Source organism: Thermobia domestica, chromosome 5 (assembly GCF_964235325.1).
Source record: "Thermobia domestica chromosome 5, izTheDome1.hap1.1, whole genome shotgun sequence".
NCBI lineage: Eukaryota > Metazoa > Arthropoda > Insecta > Zygentoma > Lepismatidae > Thermobia > Thermobia domestica.
In genome coordinates, this window is record NC_137458.1 from 88,621,926 (window position 1) to 88,639,896 (window position 17,971).

The following is a 17,971-nucleotide window of genomic DNA, read 5'->3' on the forward strand; positions in this document are numbered from 1 at the left end:
CTAAATCAGTACGTTTCTCTCCATCCTTTCCAGCAGCTGCTGTAAAGAAAACCTGGAAAAATTCACATACGACAAAATTTCTATTTTAGAGGTAAGATTCGAGACATTTTACATTGAAACTCATTGTTAGTTAACAAAACGAAAACAAAATTATCCACAGTTAGCAAAAGGTTCACAAATAAAGCCACTTAATACCAAGAAATATTGTTGTACGTCATGTACTTTTTGGAGCAGGAATATGATAAACAAAATTATCAGTGCTGTTTATTCTAAGAATTGTGAATAATAATACAACGATATGCTAATAATTTTCTACTTCTATTAGAATTGCAACGTGTGTAGTGAAGCAAACCCGAAACAACGGAGCATTTGACTACATTACACTTTTTGTGGAGATAACTATTGAAAGATATTTGTCAAAAATTGCGTCCTTGTATAGACGATTGTTGTAAGTCTTGGCCGAAAAATCGTTGTCACACAAGAGATCACTGTTTGGACATTATGGAAAGAAAATAAAAACAGACCTTTTGAAAAATTAGTCAAAATTGGACTTTGCCCCCTCTTCCCCCTCTATTTTTACGGCTACGTCAAAAATCTATATCTAGGTTTATTTCGTGAACTATTTAGAAAGAAAACAACCCTCATTCATTGTTCTGCTACAATCACAACGGCAGCTATAATCATTTTAGGAAAAGTCGGCAACAACTGAAAAGGGGTGCCGTCCCCCTGGGATTACGCCCCTGTAGAAAAAACTGCCCATAAGTCAAAAAGTGTACCCTCTTGATTTACACTTGTTTAGACATGTACTAACAGGATTTGAAGAGAACAGCCGTCAGACATGACTTTCCTACGGGTCTTATGGACAGGGACTGTATTACTAGGTGCGATCAGCAGCCGCAGCTCGCTTTATCTGCCGGTTGGCGCGCTACTTTAAAAGTTCAGTTTCTTTTTTAACACCTCGTATAATGGATCTACTTGTGTCAGTTTCTCACAATCACAAAATAAATTAAAATTGCACCACAAAATGTCTTCTATGTAGTCCGAATACAAAGTAGAATTTAATGGAAAGTGACGACGCCCATTTGCAAGATGAAGATTGTAACTTCAGTTGTGATTATTAACAAATCAATGTTTTTTTCTTTCTTCTGTTATTGTCATGCAGCAAAGTAACATTAATATCATATATTTTAGAATAATTATTATAGTACTCTATTTTATTTTTTGATGCATAATTTCAAAGCAAAATAATAAACGTGTCTGGAAGGAAAAAAGAAAAGGTGTGAATATTTAAAAAGAAAAGCGCTTTCATGTTACTGTACGATTCTCCGTAGGATAAGAGAGTCTTGCGTACGATCTTTCCTTTTGTGAGTTCAAAAACGTTTTCATTTAACATAAGACGCCATACTAGTGTGGAGCCAAACGACTGATGCGATTGTATTTAAGGGTTGAATTAATTAGACAATAGGATACTGATGTATTCCCCGCATTGTTTATAATATGTTACCAACGTACAGGCACTGGTGACTTGGATGTATAGAAGTCCTCAGTGAAATTTTGCAGCTGCTCATAGTTTTTGAAGAATGTACCACGGGAATGTATATGACAGTGACCGGAAAAGACGTTTTTTTGTAGGAGCCACACCTTGGGAATACGGCAACTCTGAATGGCAACGGTGGTCATGTGTGTGCATGTTGTCTGTTGTTCATGTAGATGATTATACTTTGCCGATTGTTTATTTGGACTTTTTGCCTTAAAATGTTGCATGAACACACTGGAGTTCATCATAGAATATAGCAGCAATGATGGTACAATGACGCAGTAGTTCACTATGGATAATTCATTTTACGTCCCACACACCAGACCTACAGCATTGTCTTCTTGGGATCAAATCCTGTTTAAGACGTCGTGTTGCCTTTGTTCAACCCATTCCTTCCTCCTCTTAAAGTTGATGTACAGGCACCATTTCTCATCTCCGGTAACAATGTGTGAGAGAAAGAGATGATATTGGCGACAGGATTCACAATGATGGATATGCAAGAAACCGCCGAATATTTCAACACGCTGATCATTGGTTTCTTGTTATCTACACTGAGTGAATGAGGCACTGATGAACCCAGTGTTTCATCCTTTCCCATACTCTGAAAATGTCGCACAGCAGCTGTCTGGCCACTGCCTATCTCCATAGCCAATTCCTGGGTGCTTTGACGTAGATTACTGTGAATCAAAGTCGTTCAAATGGTCTTCAACTAAGTGGAATTAATGACCAGAACATGGGACAACACACAGATCAAAATTTCTATTTCGTAACTTGTATTGGGTGGTCTTTTCAGTAATAGCGTTTTCTTCATACACTGCACATGTTCGTCTGGATGTGTCTGCGGCACTGGAACTTTTGTTGAACTCGTACAGGAGAACATGTCGGAGATGATCTTTCTATTAAACTTAACATTCAATTCTTCAAACCCTGACAAAAAAAAAAAAAAAACGCATCTGGGTCAATCCATCTGAAGTGGTTCAAAGATGGTGAAAATGGTTACTAGACCCTCTCCGAAAATTATAGAAGTTTGAGTGTGACGAACCGTATGTATGAGAAGGTCAATGACATCATTCACGTTGTCGTATATACAAATGTTCCTGAATGGCGGCCATCTTTGTTGTCGGTGGAGTGCCAATTTTTGCATCTGCAAGCGTTTACGAAAACAACATTAATGTACAAGTGGATGTGAACAGGGACAGTGACAAGGTTAGCAAGCAGATTCATGAGATCTGCTAGAAACGAAAATCAACACATTCTATATCCACTTACACATTAATAGAATCTAGGCACAAAATAACTACTATGTTGTTTTACCGATATTTATCAGGGCAAAGACTGTGTCCACCTTGTATATTCATGGAGGAAGATACCAGATCAAAGAAATTAGGTTACTAGTAAGAAACTCATCATACCATTATTGGGTCTAGCGTACTTACTATTATTATTTTCAGTTGACAAAATGTGATCAATAATAATCATTGTACAATCGTGAAAAAAGAATGTATTTTTAAGAAACTAAGAGTGTTTAATGTTAATTTTCGTATTTTATAGTGTCAGCTTTCATAAAAATAACCTTTTCATCACTTTCACTTTGGCAGGAACTTTTCTGATATAGATTTACTGAACAACGGATTGTAGGGAATGTTCTGATTTCTAGGCCAGTACATTCCGCCATTTCACTTTCATTTTTTATTTTATTTTATTTTATTTTTTTTAAGAAAAAAAGAGCACGGAGCAATGTATTACAGTATTGTTTAATTTAGTAAGTGATAATTTACCTTTCGGTATGAATATGTATAGTGGTAGTATCTTTACTCTTGATAACAGTTTATTATTATTTATGTAGTGTATGTGAAAGAAAAGAATTTCAATATAAAGATTTATTACAAGAAATTACTTATAACATTATTATACACATGTAGACTTGTTGCATTTAACAACTGAATATAAATTCTTTATTTCAATGAGCTCAAATATAGTCTGCATAACTAACAATATTAAATTTAACAATTAACAATAATTAAGCATTAAGAGCTGTTACCAAAGAGGCCTAGCAGGAGACTGCCATTGAAGAAATTACTTCTTCAGAGACTAAATATTCAAAGGTTAAAACTTACATTTTACATTCGGATGTCTCTCTCTCACCTTGATGTAGCTTATACTGAAGACAGTCATCGTTGGAGCTTTGCAAGACGCTCGACGTTGAGTCGAAAACGCAAAGAGACGAGTAGAATACAATAATACAATAAAACCACAGTAAAAAATCCTTCAAAGCTCGACGACCAGTAAATTCCACTTTTAACATTAAGAATGTCGAGAACAAATTAGTAGATGGTGATGTCCGCAACGCAGTACGGCTTCTCATCTCAGAAGATACTATAGCTTCTCCGAATGGATCTGTATTAGAAGCATTAAAAGAGAAACACCCGGCTCACAGCCACCCTTTTGAACCTCCCGATCTCATTGAGCCCAGTGCCTAGAGTATCAGCTGACGAGTTTACGAAGGCACTTAAATCATTTCCTTCCGGGTCATCAGGAGGTATGGACCGTCTCCGTCCTTCAATATTAAAGGACCTCCTACTCTCCCAAGACTGCAAAGCTAAAGAACACCTGACTAACGCCATCTATGATTTTCTCCACTTTATTATTTCGGGTGATGTGCCCATGGAAATTAGACCTATTTTCTTTGGAGCATCACTAATAGCTTTGAGGAAGAAAAGTGGCGGCATTCGTCCCATCGCAGTAGGCAATGTGTGGAGGAGATTGTCAGCCAAAATAATTTGCCATAGAATTAGAGAACCTCTAACACTTTTTCTATCCCCACACCAACTGGGAGTTTGCGTCTCACATGGAGCAGAAGCAGCAGTCCACGCTGCTCGTATGTACTACTCTTTTCCACACCATCAGGAGAAAGTGTTTCTGAAGATAGACTTTAGAAACGCATTCAACGAGCTGAATCGTGATTCTATGCTCATACAGGTAAAAAAACAATTTTCCATCAATTTATCGATACGTACATCAGTGCTACTCGCAACCGAGCAACTTATACTTAGGAGATGAAATAATCCTCTCTCAGCGTGGCGTACAACAAGGTGACCCTCTTGGCCCTGGTTTGTTCGCACTAACTTTACAATCCATCGTTAATAGTATCAATACAGAACTGAACATATGGTATTTGGATGACGGGACTATAGCTGGAGACAAGGATACAGTACTAGAGACATTAGAAATGATCCGTAGACGGGCTAAGTAGATCGGATTGCAAATGAATTTCTCCAAATGTGAGGTCAGCTTTCTCGGAGTTTCCAATGAGCAGTCTAATAATCTCTTCAAGCTGTTTGACGAAGCCGCGCCTGGGATTCAAAGAATTTCGACAGATGACGCCAGCTTATTAGGAGCAGCATTATCTAATGAGGCAAGACGAACAATATTAAAAGACAAAATTTCTAAATTAGAATTATTCTTTACACGTCTTTCCTTGATTTCAGCTCACTCTGCCTTTTACCTACTACGTGCCTCATTGTCCATGCCAAGGCTGCTATACTTTCTTCGCTGTGCTCCTTCTTGGCGGGATGCTGATCTACTGGAATGCTATGACAACACCTTGAAAACCGGTCTAGAATATATCCTGAATTGTTCACTCAACAATAACTCTTGGCTGCAGGCGTCCCTTCCTGTTAACCACGGAGGTCTCGGCATTCGTCGCGCCATGGATCTGGCTATTTCATCCTTTCTGTCTTCATTCTATGGCGCTAAGCCATTGATCGAGACCATTCTCCAACAAGATCTTAGCCTAGTATCGGATTCGGATGTCAACGATAGCATTGCTAAGTGGTCATCTATAGTGGGATCAGATCCCCCTGACCTTGATAAGAGAGGACTACAATCCTCTTGGGACGATCCTCTTATAAATCATCACTTTTCAGCTCTGCTTCAGTCATCCGATAACCCAGAAGATAAGGCCAGACTTCTAGCTACATCATCTCCAGAAGCAGGCGCTTGGCTCCATGCTATCCCGTCACCTTCTTTAGGATTACGTCTTCCCAATTACAGTTTTCGAATTGCCAGTGCACTGCGTTTGGGAGCAATGTTTGCGAGCAACACAGATGTCCTGCCTGTAGAAGTGTCGTAGACAAGAAGGGTCTTCATGGACTCTCCTGTGCCAATAGTGCGGGCAGACATTCACGCCACTCCAGCGTCAACGACATTATCATGAGGGCACTAATTTCAGCAGGAGTTCCTTCTATATGTGAACCGTTGGGATGCAGTCGTGCAGACGGCAAGAGGCCAGATGGTATGACTAATACCGTGGAAGAAAGGAAAAGCACTTCTATGGGATTTTACTTGTTCCGACACCTTCGCCCCTTCAAATATACATTCTTCCTCAGCACAAGCTGGCAACGTGGCTGCTCGCCGGGAAACAGAAAAGCGCAGGAAATATAGCAATTTACTCGACAAATATCATTTTGTCGCTATAGCTGTCGAATCGGGTGGTTCATGGGGTCCCGAAGGCCTTAACTTTATAAAAGAAGTTGGTCATCGCATTCGTTTATCGTCAGGAGATGCTAGAGCAACCTCGTTTCTACTGCAACGCATCAGCATGGCAGTACAAAGAGGGAACGTTGCATCAGTTTTGGGAACGCTACCCTCTGGTAAGGAACTGGAGGAGATCTTTTTGTAATCTCGGCGAAGGTTTGAGGATGCTGTTGTGAGGCTTATCACAATAACGTGTATTAGTGAATAATTATATTTTAATAATCTGTAAAATGTAAATTGTGCACTGTTCAAGGAATGTAATATTTTGTAGTTTTGCCAGCGGACTTAATGCAAAGTGGGATCTTATTGTTGTCTAATTTCTAATTTTAATTAACTTTGAATGTTACAAATTTGAATGAGGCCGTCGGTTTTAACAATATTTCATTGTTAAATTTTAATGTAAATAATTAGGCAAAAATTGCTTTGTTGTTACAATACATATATATAATTTGATAGTGTTGATTAAGATAATATTTACAAACTTAATTTCAAATCTTCCTCTTTGTTTAATGTGCTACCACGTAATTTTATTTCCATTTCTTCTCTTAATAACGTTTTATATCCATAAGTAGACCTGCATATAACCGATGCATTTTCAAACATAATTTTATGCTGTTCTTCCAGTGCATGTTGAACTAATGCTGACTTTTCTGGTTGATTTAATCGTTTACATCTTGTGTGCTCATTACATCTGTTTTTATTGTACGTCCTGTTTTGTTCAATGCATGTTAGGCCATATTCACATGGAATTGAATAAATAAATAAATAAATTAGTTATTTCTAATGAAAAAAAAAATCCAATAATAATAATGTTCCGATTTTTCAATCTTATATACTCGTTTAAGAGACTAAAGAATGTGACAAACAACTTGTACGTAATAAGTGCTTGTGGCTTATTTTCGTATTGGGTTTTTCTGAAAGTTATTTCTCTTCTGACGTTTTAATTATTTTTCTTTTCGTACAACACTAAGAAAATGTTCGTGATTGTACATTCATATACAAAGTTTCTTTTTTAATATTTTAACGATTTAATTAATTAACCATAACAGTATGCTGTACTGAAAAATGGATGAAATTGTGGAACAAGAACTAAGGATTACTCTTAACTGTCGTGCGAGTTGACACAAGAGTGTAAGGACGATAGTGTCATGTTACGTTATCGAAGGCTTGACATGTTACGTGCAATTAATAATACGTACATAAGGCTGGCCGTGTGTTGACCAGAGGATAGTACAGCCGAGTCGAGGTTCAGTACTTAAGTAATGCAAACGAAGTTTTGTACCATATATTTACTCGAGCACCTGGTACACAAGGGCCTCTTCAACGTTGTGACTGAAAATGAAATGAAAATTCCAGTTTAACGTCCCACAATTATGCCATTTAGGCTAAAGGAGACTGATGATTAACGCAAGTGAGTGATAACGAAAGAATGGCTGGAATAAGAATGTAGCAGGAAACGGAAGTACCAGTGGTCGAAGTGAGACGGTATGTGGTGGTATGCCATACCGCCTCTGGTTTATCACTGATGAAGGCATACCACCTCTGGTTTTTCAGTGATCAAGACATACCGTCAATGGAAAGTAGATGCTAATATACCTTTAATAAATTTATTTTTATACACAGTAATTGAAGAGTAGCTTTGCATGTAGAAAGATTTTATTTCTTATGTAGAAATAATTTATAAGCTGACAACACCGACATTTTTGTTATCTTTTTCCTAACTTTTGTTTTTAAAAATGAGGTGTCTTCAAAGAAGTTAATCTAGTTTATATTTTGATGTGCAATATTGAATTGCTTCTTTCTTATGTACGTGTATGTCTTCTTGTCTTAATGCATATAAATGTCGTGTTTCGAGCATGGGCGGATTTAGGGATTATCTGCTGTGGGGGATATCTTCCGGGGGTTTTGGAATACTCCTCAGTCGAGTGGAGCGGGGTGCAAGAGTTTTCCCGCAGGAAATTGTTAATATAAAAACTCGGTTTTTGAGAATTTTCGTGTATAATTCTCTATAATACAAGATAAGGGGATATTTTTAAAATTCTTTTCAGGAAGTTGTTGGCAGACTATCAAAGTCTCTCCATGTCCCTCTTCTCCCCGTAACTATAGAGAAGCTCTCCAATGGGTTTCAGTCTCTATGTAAATAAAAATGTAAACTTTTAGGCAACATACCCTCACTGTATTTCAACATTTAGATAGCCAGTATGTCGAGTCAAAATCGTAATAAAAGATACCGCCTCTGCTTTTTTCCCCCCACTTCGAACACTGGGAAGTACCCTGAGAAAACCCACGGACACGATGTTGTTCATCACTAACTTGGCCAAGGATCGAATCAGGGGCCCCACGCACCAGAAGTAACTGACCCAACATATCCCACCTTCTCCAACGTTGTGACAAACACGCATCCAATCCACTCAGGTCTCTCTCCGCATCCTCTCTTGCCCCCTCCCCTCTGCTTGGGCTTAGCTGTTTTTCCTCTGTCAATATGTGGCTGGCTTAAGATCTGTATGATAAAGTTTGGAAAAAGAACAGATTTTTATATACAAAAAAAAAAAAAAAACATTATTGACCTTATCTCATTAGTTTATTATTATAAATTATTTTTTTTACAAATAATTATGAGCTATTATGGTTTTCTGCTAAGTATGATGCCTAATCGAGATATTTGTACAGTCTACTGTCCTACCACAATGACTTGATTGGATACAGAGTTGAGATCTAAAGTATAAAATATGCTAAAAAGTTGTTATGTTGTTAAATGAATGAGTATTCATAGAAATGCTATATTTGTGACAGACTTACAAATAGAAACCAATACAATTATTGCATTCGCTTGTAATGAAATGATGGAAGTACACATCTGCTTTGCCTTCATTGTTTTCACATTTTTGAAAATAACTTATTGCAGAAATCAATAGATACGAAGCGTGTTTTATAAGTACAGTTTTGAAATTCCGCACACGTGCACTGCGTACTATATCTGTTGGCAATCCACAGACACCATGACGGAAACATTCTACCGTGTTTGTGTGAATAGTTAAAATGCCTCCGCCAACTGTGAAGTATGCGCTGAGATTCGTTTTCTTAGTGCTAAAGGCGTGAAAGCGTCTGAAATTCATCGCCAGACTAGTAAAGTGTATGGATAAAACATTATGAGCAATGGAATGTTACGGAAATGAGTTAGAGATTTAAAAATGGCCGGACGAATGTTCATGTCGAACGAAGTGGGCGACCTTCTGTCATCACTGAAGACTTAGTGCAGACAGTTGACGAAAAAGCTAAAAGAGAATAGATACGGCTCTCGATTACGGCATTATCTGGTAAGTTTCCTCAAGTTGCAAGGAATGTTCTCTGTGAAATTGTGACTCAGCGCTTAAATTAACGAAAGTTGTGCTCATGGCCGTGTTGCAGTAGTTCTCAAATCAGGCGGCAGACTTCTATGAAAATGATATTCAAAAGCCTGCTGTACGATACGACAAATACCTCAATATTGGTGAAAATTATGTAGAAAAGTAAGTTAAGGTATAGAGTCTAGGCTTTGATGTAACAAAATTGTTACGAAAAGTATACTTATTTTATATATATCAAAACTGTACTTAATAAACATGCCTCATAATTCCACACTTTATGCAATTATTGCTTATTGGAATAGCTTGTGTTGTCGATTTGTTCTCCATTTTATATATATATATATATAAATCACTTATAACATCGTAAAACTTTGATGATGAAATGGGCAAAGCACAAAGAACCGGAAAACAGTGTGTATCTAATACTTACGATAAAATTACGCAGAGAATTTGATTTCTGCAGTACCTTGAGAATGGGAAGATGGAATGGAATTGGTCCCCAAAGTTGATGAACACTTTGCAGCGAGCATAATCCTTACTACTTTGTTTACAGTTCCCTAATGTTTAGTTGAAACATAGGTAATATGTTTTCTACTACATTATATTATTGGCTGGTTTATTAACTACAATTATAAGTATACAGTTGCACAATGGATTAGTTCTGTTTGGGTTTTGTCTTTTGATCTTTGTTTCGCCAAACCTTAAGCAGAAAACAAAATATTGTACAAATGATGAAAATCGCTGCAAAACTTAACAGAGCTGCGACAGCAATGACATCAAGAAGATAGAGTTGAAACCAGTTAAGGTCAAATGCTGCTGATCGAAGATGCCTGGCTCCTTTGTGGCGTATCACATATTCTGTCCAATATACTCCTAACTGCACAGGATCCACAGGCTTATCTTTCATTATTCTAGATCTTTCTTCCATGTTCAGCCTGTAACTGAGTTATTAAAACAATTGAATTAATATTAAGGCAGAATTTTAATATAAAATTTTCCAGTTCTTAATTTACAAGATGAGAACAACAACTTGAATATGAGTCCTAATACTGTACCAGATACAGTTTTAATATTAATAATTCAATATCAACAATACTAATACACAAAATTCTAATAGATACACACCATAAAGATTCAAGAAAGTTTAGCAGCAAACTTCGTAATTAATATATACAAAGTTGATCAAAGTTTCAGGACTAATGTTGGTACACTTCTAGTCACAAAAACCTAGACTGCCTTCTAGAGACTAAGTCCAAAAAATTGAACCTAGATCCTTACGTCCCTCGGATCTATACTTACAGGAAAGTTTATTTTCCCTTCTGTGGTGAGAGAGTAATATGCGTAGCCTTACAAGAGCAATAGACCATCTTCACTTTGCCACCAAGTAAATATATAATTGACATATAGAATACAATAAAAATAGTTTACAAAAATAAATAGTGTATATACACAGTGTATATGATTATTTTATACTGGGTGATACTGGATCATTCAAGTCTGTAAGGAACAGGATGACCAAGAAAGATAGATACACACAAACGGAACACTTCGAAAGTCATGCTTTCGTGGTTTATTGGTTAGCGTGAGGGAACTCTGTAGAGCTGCTTATTTTAGAATGGCTTCGTATCTTGCCTACTAGAAATCTTAAGTAAAGAATCTGCACTTTACTGCAACGAACATTCATGTATCATGAATGAACGCAAGAACATTATGTCACAGCTAGGTAATATAGAAAATTAAATCATACCTATTAAACCAAATCCTTCTTGTCTTGTCTCTAATGTGTGCGCGTGGTCACGGGTTCGATTCATGGTGAGAGAGCAGAAAAAATAATTTCACAATCAGTTACGTTCATTAATCATCCATCTCCTTCAGTCTAAAGGGCATAACCGTGTAGGATTAAACGAAAAAAAAAAATCTTTCTTTTTTCTCTAATCTACGTATATTATTAAACAAAGCAATATAGAAGGATGCAATAATATTATATATATATATATATATATATATATATATATATATATATATATATATATATATATATATATATATATATATATATATATATAAACTATTCATTCAATACTTCGAACAGTTGTTCAGTATTTCATTACGTAAGAAAATAAATGGTAACTAAATTATATGTATATTATAGGTTATTTTAGCATTACAAAACTTGTCAGTTATGTCTGCTAATGAAATGTTGGCGTTATTTGTCATCTCTTTTTTTTTTTTTTTTTCAACAAGTATTAAAAGACTGACAAAATTCGAAATGGAGTAGTAATGTAGTGTTTTTCCTTATGTTGATTTACTAATAATAGGACAGGAAAGAAGGTTCAATAACCTCCATTTGACTTATCAATGCTTACTATTATTGTTGCCGTACCTCGGTTTACACCGGTTTCAGCTTAATAATATGACGGCTGTTTCTGGCAAGTGCAGATTATTTGAAGAGTTCTTCTTCTCCAAAAAAATTAGTATTACAGTTTTTTTTTTTTTTTTTTTTTTTTTTTTTTTTTTTTTTTTTTTTTTTTGTAGATTTGTTAGATGTTTTGAGTCTATCTGCTGAAGTTCCGTCACAGTACTTTTAGGGACAACTGCATTAGCTGAGAATGATTGGTCTTACTGTATCTTTCTGACATTTCAATAGCTTCTGCCAGGTCTTTATATTTGCTTATTTTTGTACTGAATGTTGTATGTATGTTGAGTCAATGGTACTGCTACATCTATGAGGGTTACTTCTTGGTCAATTTTATTGATAACAGTGATGTCGGGTCTGTTTGCACGTACTGTGACATACGTTCTTATTTCTCGATCCCACTAGAGTTTGCACTTGTCGTTTTCAACTGCTGAACTTGGCTGGTATTTGTAGTATGGCTTGGTATCGGCAATTAATTCCATGTTATGTGCCAATGCTTTTTGCAGCATTGTGTCTTTTTAGATAGTCTGTGGCGGCCATTACGGTATGAGCTTGTGATGTGTTCAATAGTTTCTGCTGTGTCTCCGCATTTTCTGCATTTTTCATCCGGTACTTCTCGCTTCAGTATATATTTACATTATTATTATTATTATTATTATTATTATTATTATTATTATTATTATTATTATTATTTGCAGATGGTATCAATATTATGATACATTTAAATGCCAGAAAACTTTAAATTCAAGAAAGATCAAAATCCAGCTATATTATTCAACTTTTAATAGCAACAAATACGATAAGTTTGAAAAACCCTCCTTGTTAATCTAGTAGCCGTTATCCATAGATGAATGGTCTGTAGTGCTTGGCTGCAGATTACAAGGTGCAGTTTATCCTAGGGAAAAGTAGAAAAGTGCGTAAAATCAATGTATTAACAGAAAGTATGAGAAAAGTAGTTTCAAAATAAAGCGACAAGAAAGAAAAGGGGGTATATTAAGTGCTTCAATTTTTGCTTTATAAAATAAGAAAGTAGTTAATGCGCATATGCGCATACCCTCGGTGAACAAGGTCTGAGTTTAATTCCCGATGGTGGGCTAAAATTTAGAACCCCTTTCAGAACCAAGACTATAGGAGACATGGGCTACAACAAGACTGGCAGGTTGATCTGGAGTGCTAAACGTAATGATGTATGACTGTCGATTGAAGCACACCATACTTGCGTTGTATTGATTTGCTTACTTCTATAACATGCTGCTTAAGTAATTTATCCTTGATCCAGGAGTGGATCCGGGGGGGGGGGAGGCATCGGGGCGATTTTCCCCAGAAGAGGAAACTTCCTTATTTTATATATAAATAAAACCTATCTAGTGTTGGGTAAGTTACTTGTAAAAATGTAACGCGTTACAAGTTACTTTATTTTCTCTTAAAATGTAACGCGTTAGTAACGCATTACTTGCCCCCGAAAAGTAACTGTTACTTTTAGGTCCAAAACTTTAAAAATGTGAAAAAAATTGACTTCAATTATCCGTACTACTATTACTATCACTATTATTATTATTATTATTATTATTATTATTATTATTATTATTATTATTATTATTATTATTATTATTATTATTATTATTATTATTATTGCACGTTCTGAATCGTTTTATATAAATGTAAGGACAAATTTTTACTTGATATATGAACATTTTCATATAATGTAACATCGATAAAATGCCATACTGCGTTACTCGTAGGGATGAACACGAGCGAGTTTTCTTTGACACTCGATTCGACTAGAAACAGACATCTTTGAGCTCGACCCGAGAACTCGACTCGAAAAATTTCCTCCAACTCGACTCGAATTGGGGTCGAGTTTTGAGTAGACTTGAGCCAAATCCGGTGTGCAGTTTCGAGTACATTCTTCAAGTATATTACATAGACGGTATAATTATTATCAATGACACTACTACTACTACAACTTATATTATTTTATTTAATTATTATTATTATTATTATTATTATTATTATTATTATTATTATTATTATTATTATTATTATAACACTGTATATAAAAAGAAAGATAGGCGCTTTATATTCGAATACTAAAAAACTAGGTAGTTGATTGCCAACCTCGGTAGTTGTGAAGTCTAGGAGTCAAGGACATTGTTCACGAGCTTCTGAATTTGGGTTGAGGGTCTAGGTTGAGTATTCGGGCTCGAGCAAAACACTGTTAAAAGTTAGAGGGCACTGGCCAAATATCTTCAAAACTGCTCGGCCCAGGTTCAGTATATTCTGCTAACAGGGCCGGCGCGAGGGGGGGTCGAGCCGTGCCACCGCCCAGGGCGGCACGTCTAGTGGGCGGCATAATTTGAAAAAGAAAAGAATACTATTAAAATATAAGGCTTCGTAATAGTCCCACATGGAAAAATAAAATTGTGTTCCCTGAGAATGTAATTAAACTTACTTCACTCACATTCAGGAAAATACTCACTCAGGAAATTCAGAGCATTCTCCCTCATTTCCAATTATCAAACTACTAGCCACAGGTATCTCGTTCAAGCTTTCCCTTGCAGCGGCGTAGATAAAATTTTCAGCTAGGGCGTATAAGATTGTCAAGTGTCTTTAATATTTTTTTCTATTCAGCAATATTTGAACGCTCCACTCCAAGTACTATATATAATGTACCAAATACTCTATACTATAATGCTAGACTGTACACCAGATATTTCTGGTACAAAGCAAAGGATCGTTCGTTTTGTACAAATTACATACAGTAATGGAGAATGGCTTGTAAAAATTTGCGAATACTTTCTTGGTTTCGTACCAGTAAAAGACATCACTGGTCTAGAACTGACAGAAGTAATAATTAAACAGCTAAATGAAATGAATTTCTATCGAAGACATGAAGGGCCAAAGATATGACAATAGTTCCAATATGAAAAGCAAAAATAAATTCCCAAGCCTTCTATGTTCCTTTAACGATGCAGCCACAACATCTCAGTCCAACGTTTCATATTTTTGTATAGTTAAAAAAAAGTTTATGACTTTTTTTCTGCGTCAGTTCAACGTTGGGCCATACTAAAGGAACATATTAGCAGTCTCACTTTAAAACCATTCAGCACCACAAGATGGGAGAGCCGAGTTGATGCTCTGACTCCACTTAGATATCAAATAAAGGTTTATGATACCTTACTTTAAATAAGTAACGACAATAGAATAGATAGAATGATCGCCCATGATGCTCTGTGTATAGCAAACCAGCTGCGTGACTTACCTTTGCTCACTCGTTATCTGATATGACTTTTCACTCCACATAAACATAGTAAACAAAAGTATCCATGTGTTGGATGCAGTCGGGTTTCTTCAAAATATATCTAAGTACTTTGAGAGGATCAGAAATTATGCGACGTTCAACTTTACTTAGTTGATGCGATGGAGTTGGCATCAGCATTAGATATGGGTGACTCACGGATAGGTAATGCAGTGCAAGCTCTAAGTCGAAAGAAGAAGAGACGATTTCAGTACGAGCCAGAGGATGAAACTATTGAAGATCCACATAATAAAATACAAGATCGATTTTTATTACAAACTTCTAGACGTGATTGTGTTAGCTTTAAGAGAAAGGTTTGAACAACTTAAACATCACTGCCAGTATTTCGATTTTCTTTACGATACAAGTAATCTGAACGATATGCCACCTGAACTTTTGTCTGAAAAGTGTCTGCATTTTAATACGCGAAAAATCGAAAGATATTAACCCGTGATTTGAAAGACGAACTGAAACTATTAACCGCTATAATTAAGCCTAAAAGTTCACCAAAAAAGACTAAAATTAATTAAGGAACATAACTTTGCTCCCAATGTCAGTGTTTCACTTAGAATTTTGTTAACCTTACCGGTAACAGTGGTAAGTAGAGAAACACATTTTTCGAAACTTAAGCTTATTAAAAACTATCTACGTTTTTCCATATCTGAAACACGTTTAAGTGGTCTAGTAATAATATCAATGGAACATTAATTGGCTGAAACATTGGACTACAAGAATGTGATAAAGGAATTTGCTCATATCAAAGCAAGAAAAGTTTTTTTTTCAATTAAAGTATGTTAAATTTGTGTATTTCTATTGCGTTTTAGTACATTATGTCTCAAGCTAATTACTCACTTTTGCCGTAATATTTGATTCACTATATTATCTTTTTGCTCCATACTCTATTGGAAACACCTTTTGATATAAGATAAGCTTAAAAATTAAAATTCTTAGTCGGACTAAAGCATATATTTAATTAAAAAATCTGTATGCCCTGCTGTATATCACGTACAGCGAAATCGAGCATACTGAATATTGTGACATGTATGGAGTCGTTTAAATGTTACGTAAGCATTCGAGAGAGGTAGTTAATTTTTCTGTTTAATTTTCCTTTTCATATATGTTTTTAAATATGGTATCTTACTTTTCTTAATACCTGAACGTCTTCTATCAAAATAAGGATTAAAGGGGCGACATTTGAAAGTACCGCCCAGGGCGGCAAAACTGCTAGCGCCGGTCCTGTCTGCTACAAGAAACAGAATTACGTGTGGGACTTGGTAGGCGAAAACCCTTCTGCCACAAGACAATATAAGATGGAAAATATGAACAGTGACAAAAGCACAAGGATAAAATTAGTAACACAGTGGAATATAAATCTTTTGTTGCTAGGGCTACGCGGCAAGAAAAAAAAAAGTTCCAAATTAGTATGAACAATAAAATAAAAGAAAAAAAGTAAAATACATGTCGGGATTGTCACTTGAACTGGAAACGAAAAGCGAAAAATGTGATTAAGTTTAAGCTAATCACAATACGGGGAGAACATGGAGGTAATTGAAGAATTGACGTAAGTCATTGCATCTATTATGAATTATAAGGAAGAAATATTTTGGGCAAGCGGCTACTGAAATGCGTATCTTGTGATTTAACTACCAGCTATATTTAAAAAGAATGAACAATTTAAAAATCTGTTCATTTGTTAGCAGCTTGCGAATGAAATGAAAATTTCTTGTTTGTAATTTGTGTTACTTATTGTTCTTGAACCTTTAATGAAGAATATTAAAAACTTGTCAATACAATATCTGATTTCAAGTTATATGTATATTTATGCTTTTTTGGTAATAAACTGTCATTTCCGTATTTTATTGTAAGCAATGTAGAAATAAGTTGTGAAGAATTGTGTATTTTGTGTGGTGACACACTATAAGGGAGATTTCTCACACTAACTAAGACGTGGAGGCTGAAATACAAAAAGTAGGAAAATATTGTTCATAGTAATTATGGGAAGGTGTTGCATACACCAAGAAAGATACCATTCAAGTTAATGTTAAGGAAAATGTAGCAGGTACGAGTAGATTTCATGGAAAGAAGAAATTATGACCAGATTAATCAAATTTTGATTTTAAGAAACAGTCTCTTTTAATTTTGGGAAGAATGAAGCGGAAAATTCGAGAATAAGTTTCCTGTAAAATGTAGGAAATTTTGGAAAGTAAATATTATTATTTAAAGGAAAAGTGTTACAGAAAGCTGCCGAGAGAGAAGGTGATTGAGGAGCAAGATCAACTTTTGTGATTAGTAATAAAAGAATAACGATAACGCGAGATGTGCATGACCAAATTATCTGTACCAATTGCCCCGATATATCATTTGCATTCGATAAACTATGTAGGTTAAAGAAAGTTATTATTTTCAATTTATAATAAAGAACTCTTCGACCAGGGCCGTGCCGTGGAAAATCAGCTCCCGGGGCGAGGGTATACGACGGCGCCCCCATACATATATTCCAAGCAAATTTTCCTATCTTTCTTCCTTTTTCTCCCGATTTTTTCGCCCCCTTACTTCGGCGCCCGGGGCTGTCGCCCTTCCCCCCACGGCACGGCCCTGTCTTCGACATTGTATAAAATATTATAAAACTACTTACAAAACACTGCGAAGGTTGGGAGAGTAACTTATCCCAGTTATAACTAATGCCTCTTCTAAAAATACCAAACGTATCTTCATAAATTGCTAAGCCTTTTCAATTATAGCAACTAGTTAAATCATAAAATATCACGACTCAATTGCTGCATCCCAAAATGTTTCTTTCTAATTAATCAATAATAAATACAATGACTAACATTAGA

General features: G+C 35.7%; 1 protein-coding gene across 1 annotated transcript in view; it reads right to left on the reverse strand.

The window, feature by feature from the left end:
* Positions 1 to 8,632: 8,632 nt before the first annotated feature.
* Positions 8,633 to 17,971, reverse strand: part of LOC145685992 (UDP-glycosyltransferase UGT5-like) — a 72,172-nt gene continuing 62,833 nt past the window's right edge. The window contains exon 5 of the mRNA XM_081758803.1: positions 8,633 to 10,361. Within this exon, the coding sequence (XP_081614929.1) occupies positions 10,076 to 10,361 (286 nt within the window). The 3' untranslated portion in view covers positions 8,633 to 10,075. The remainder of the gene's footprint in view (positions 10,362 to 17,971) is intronic.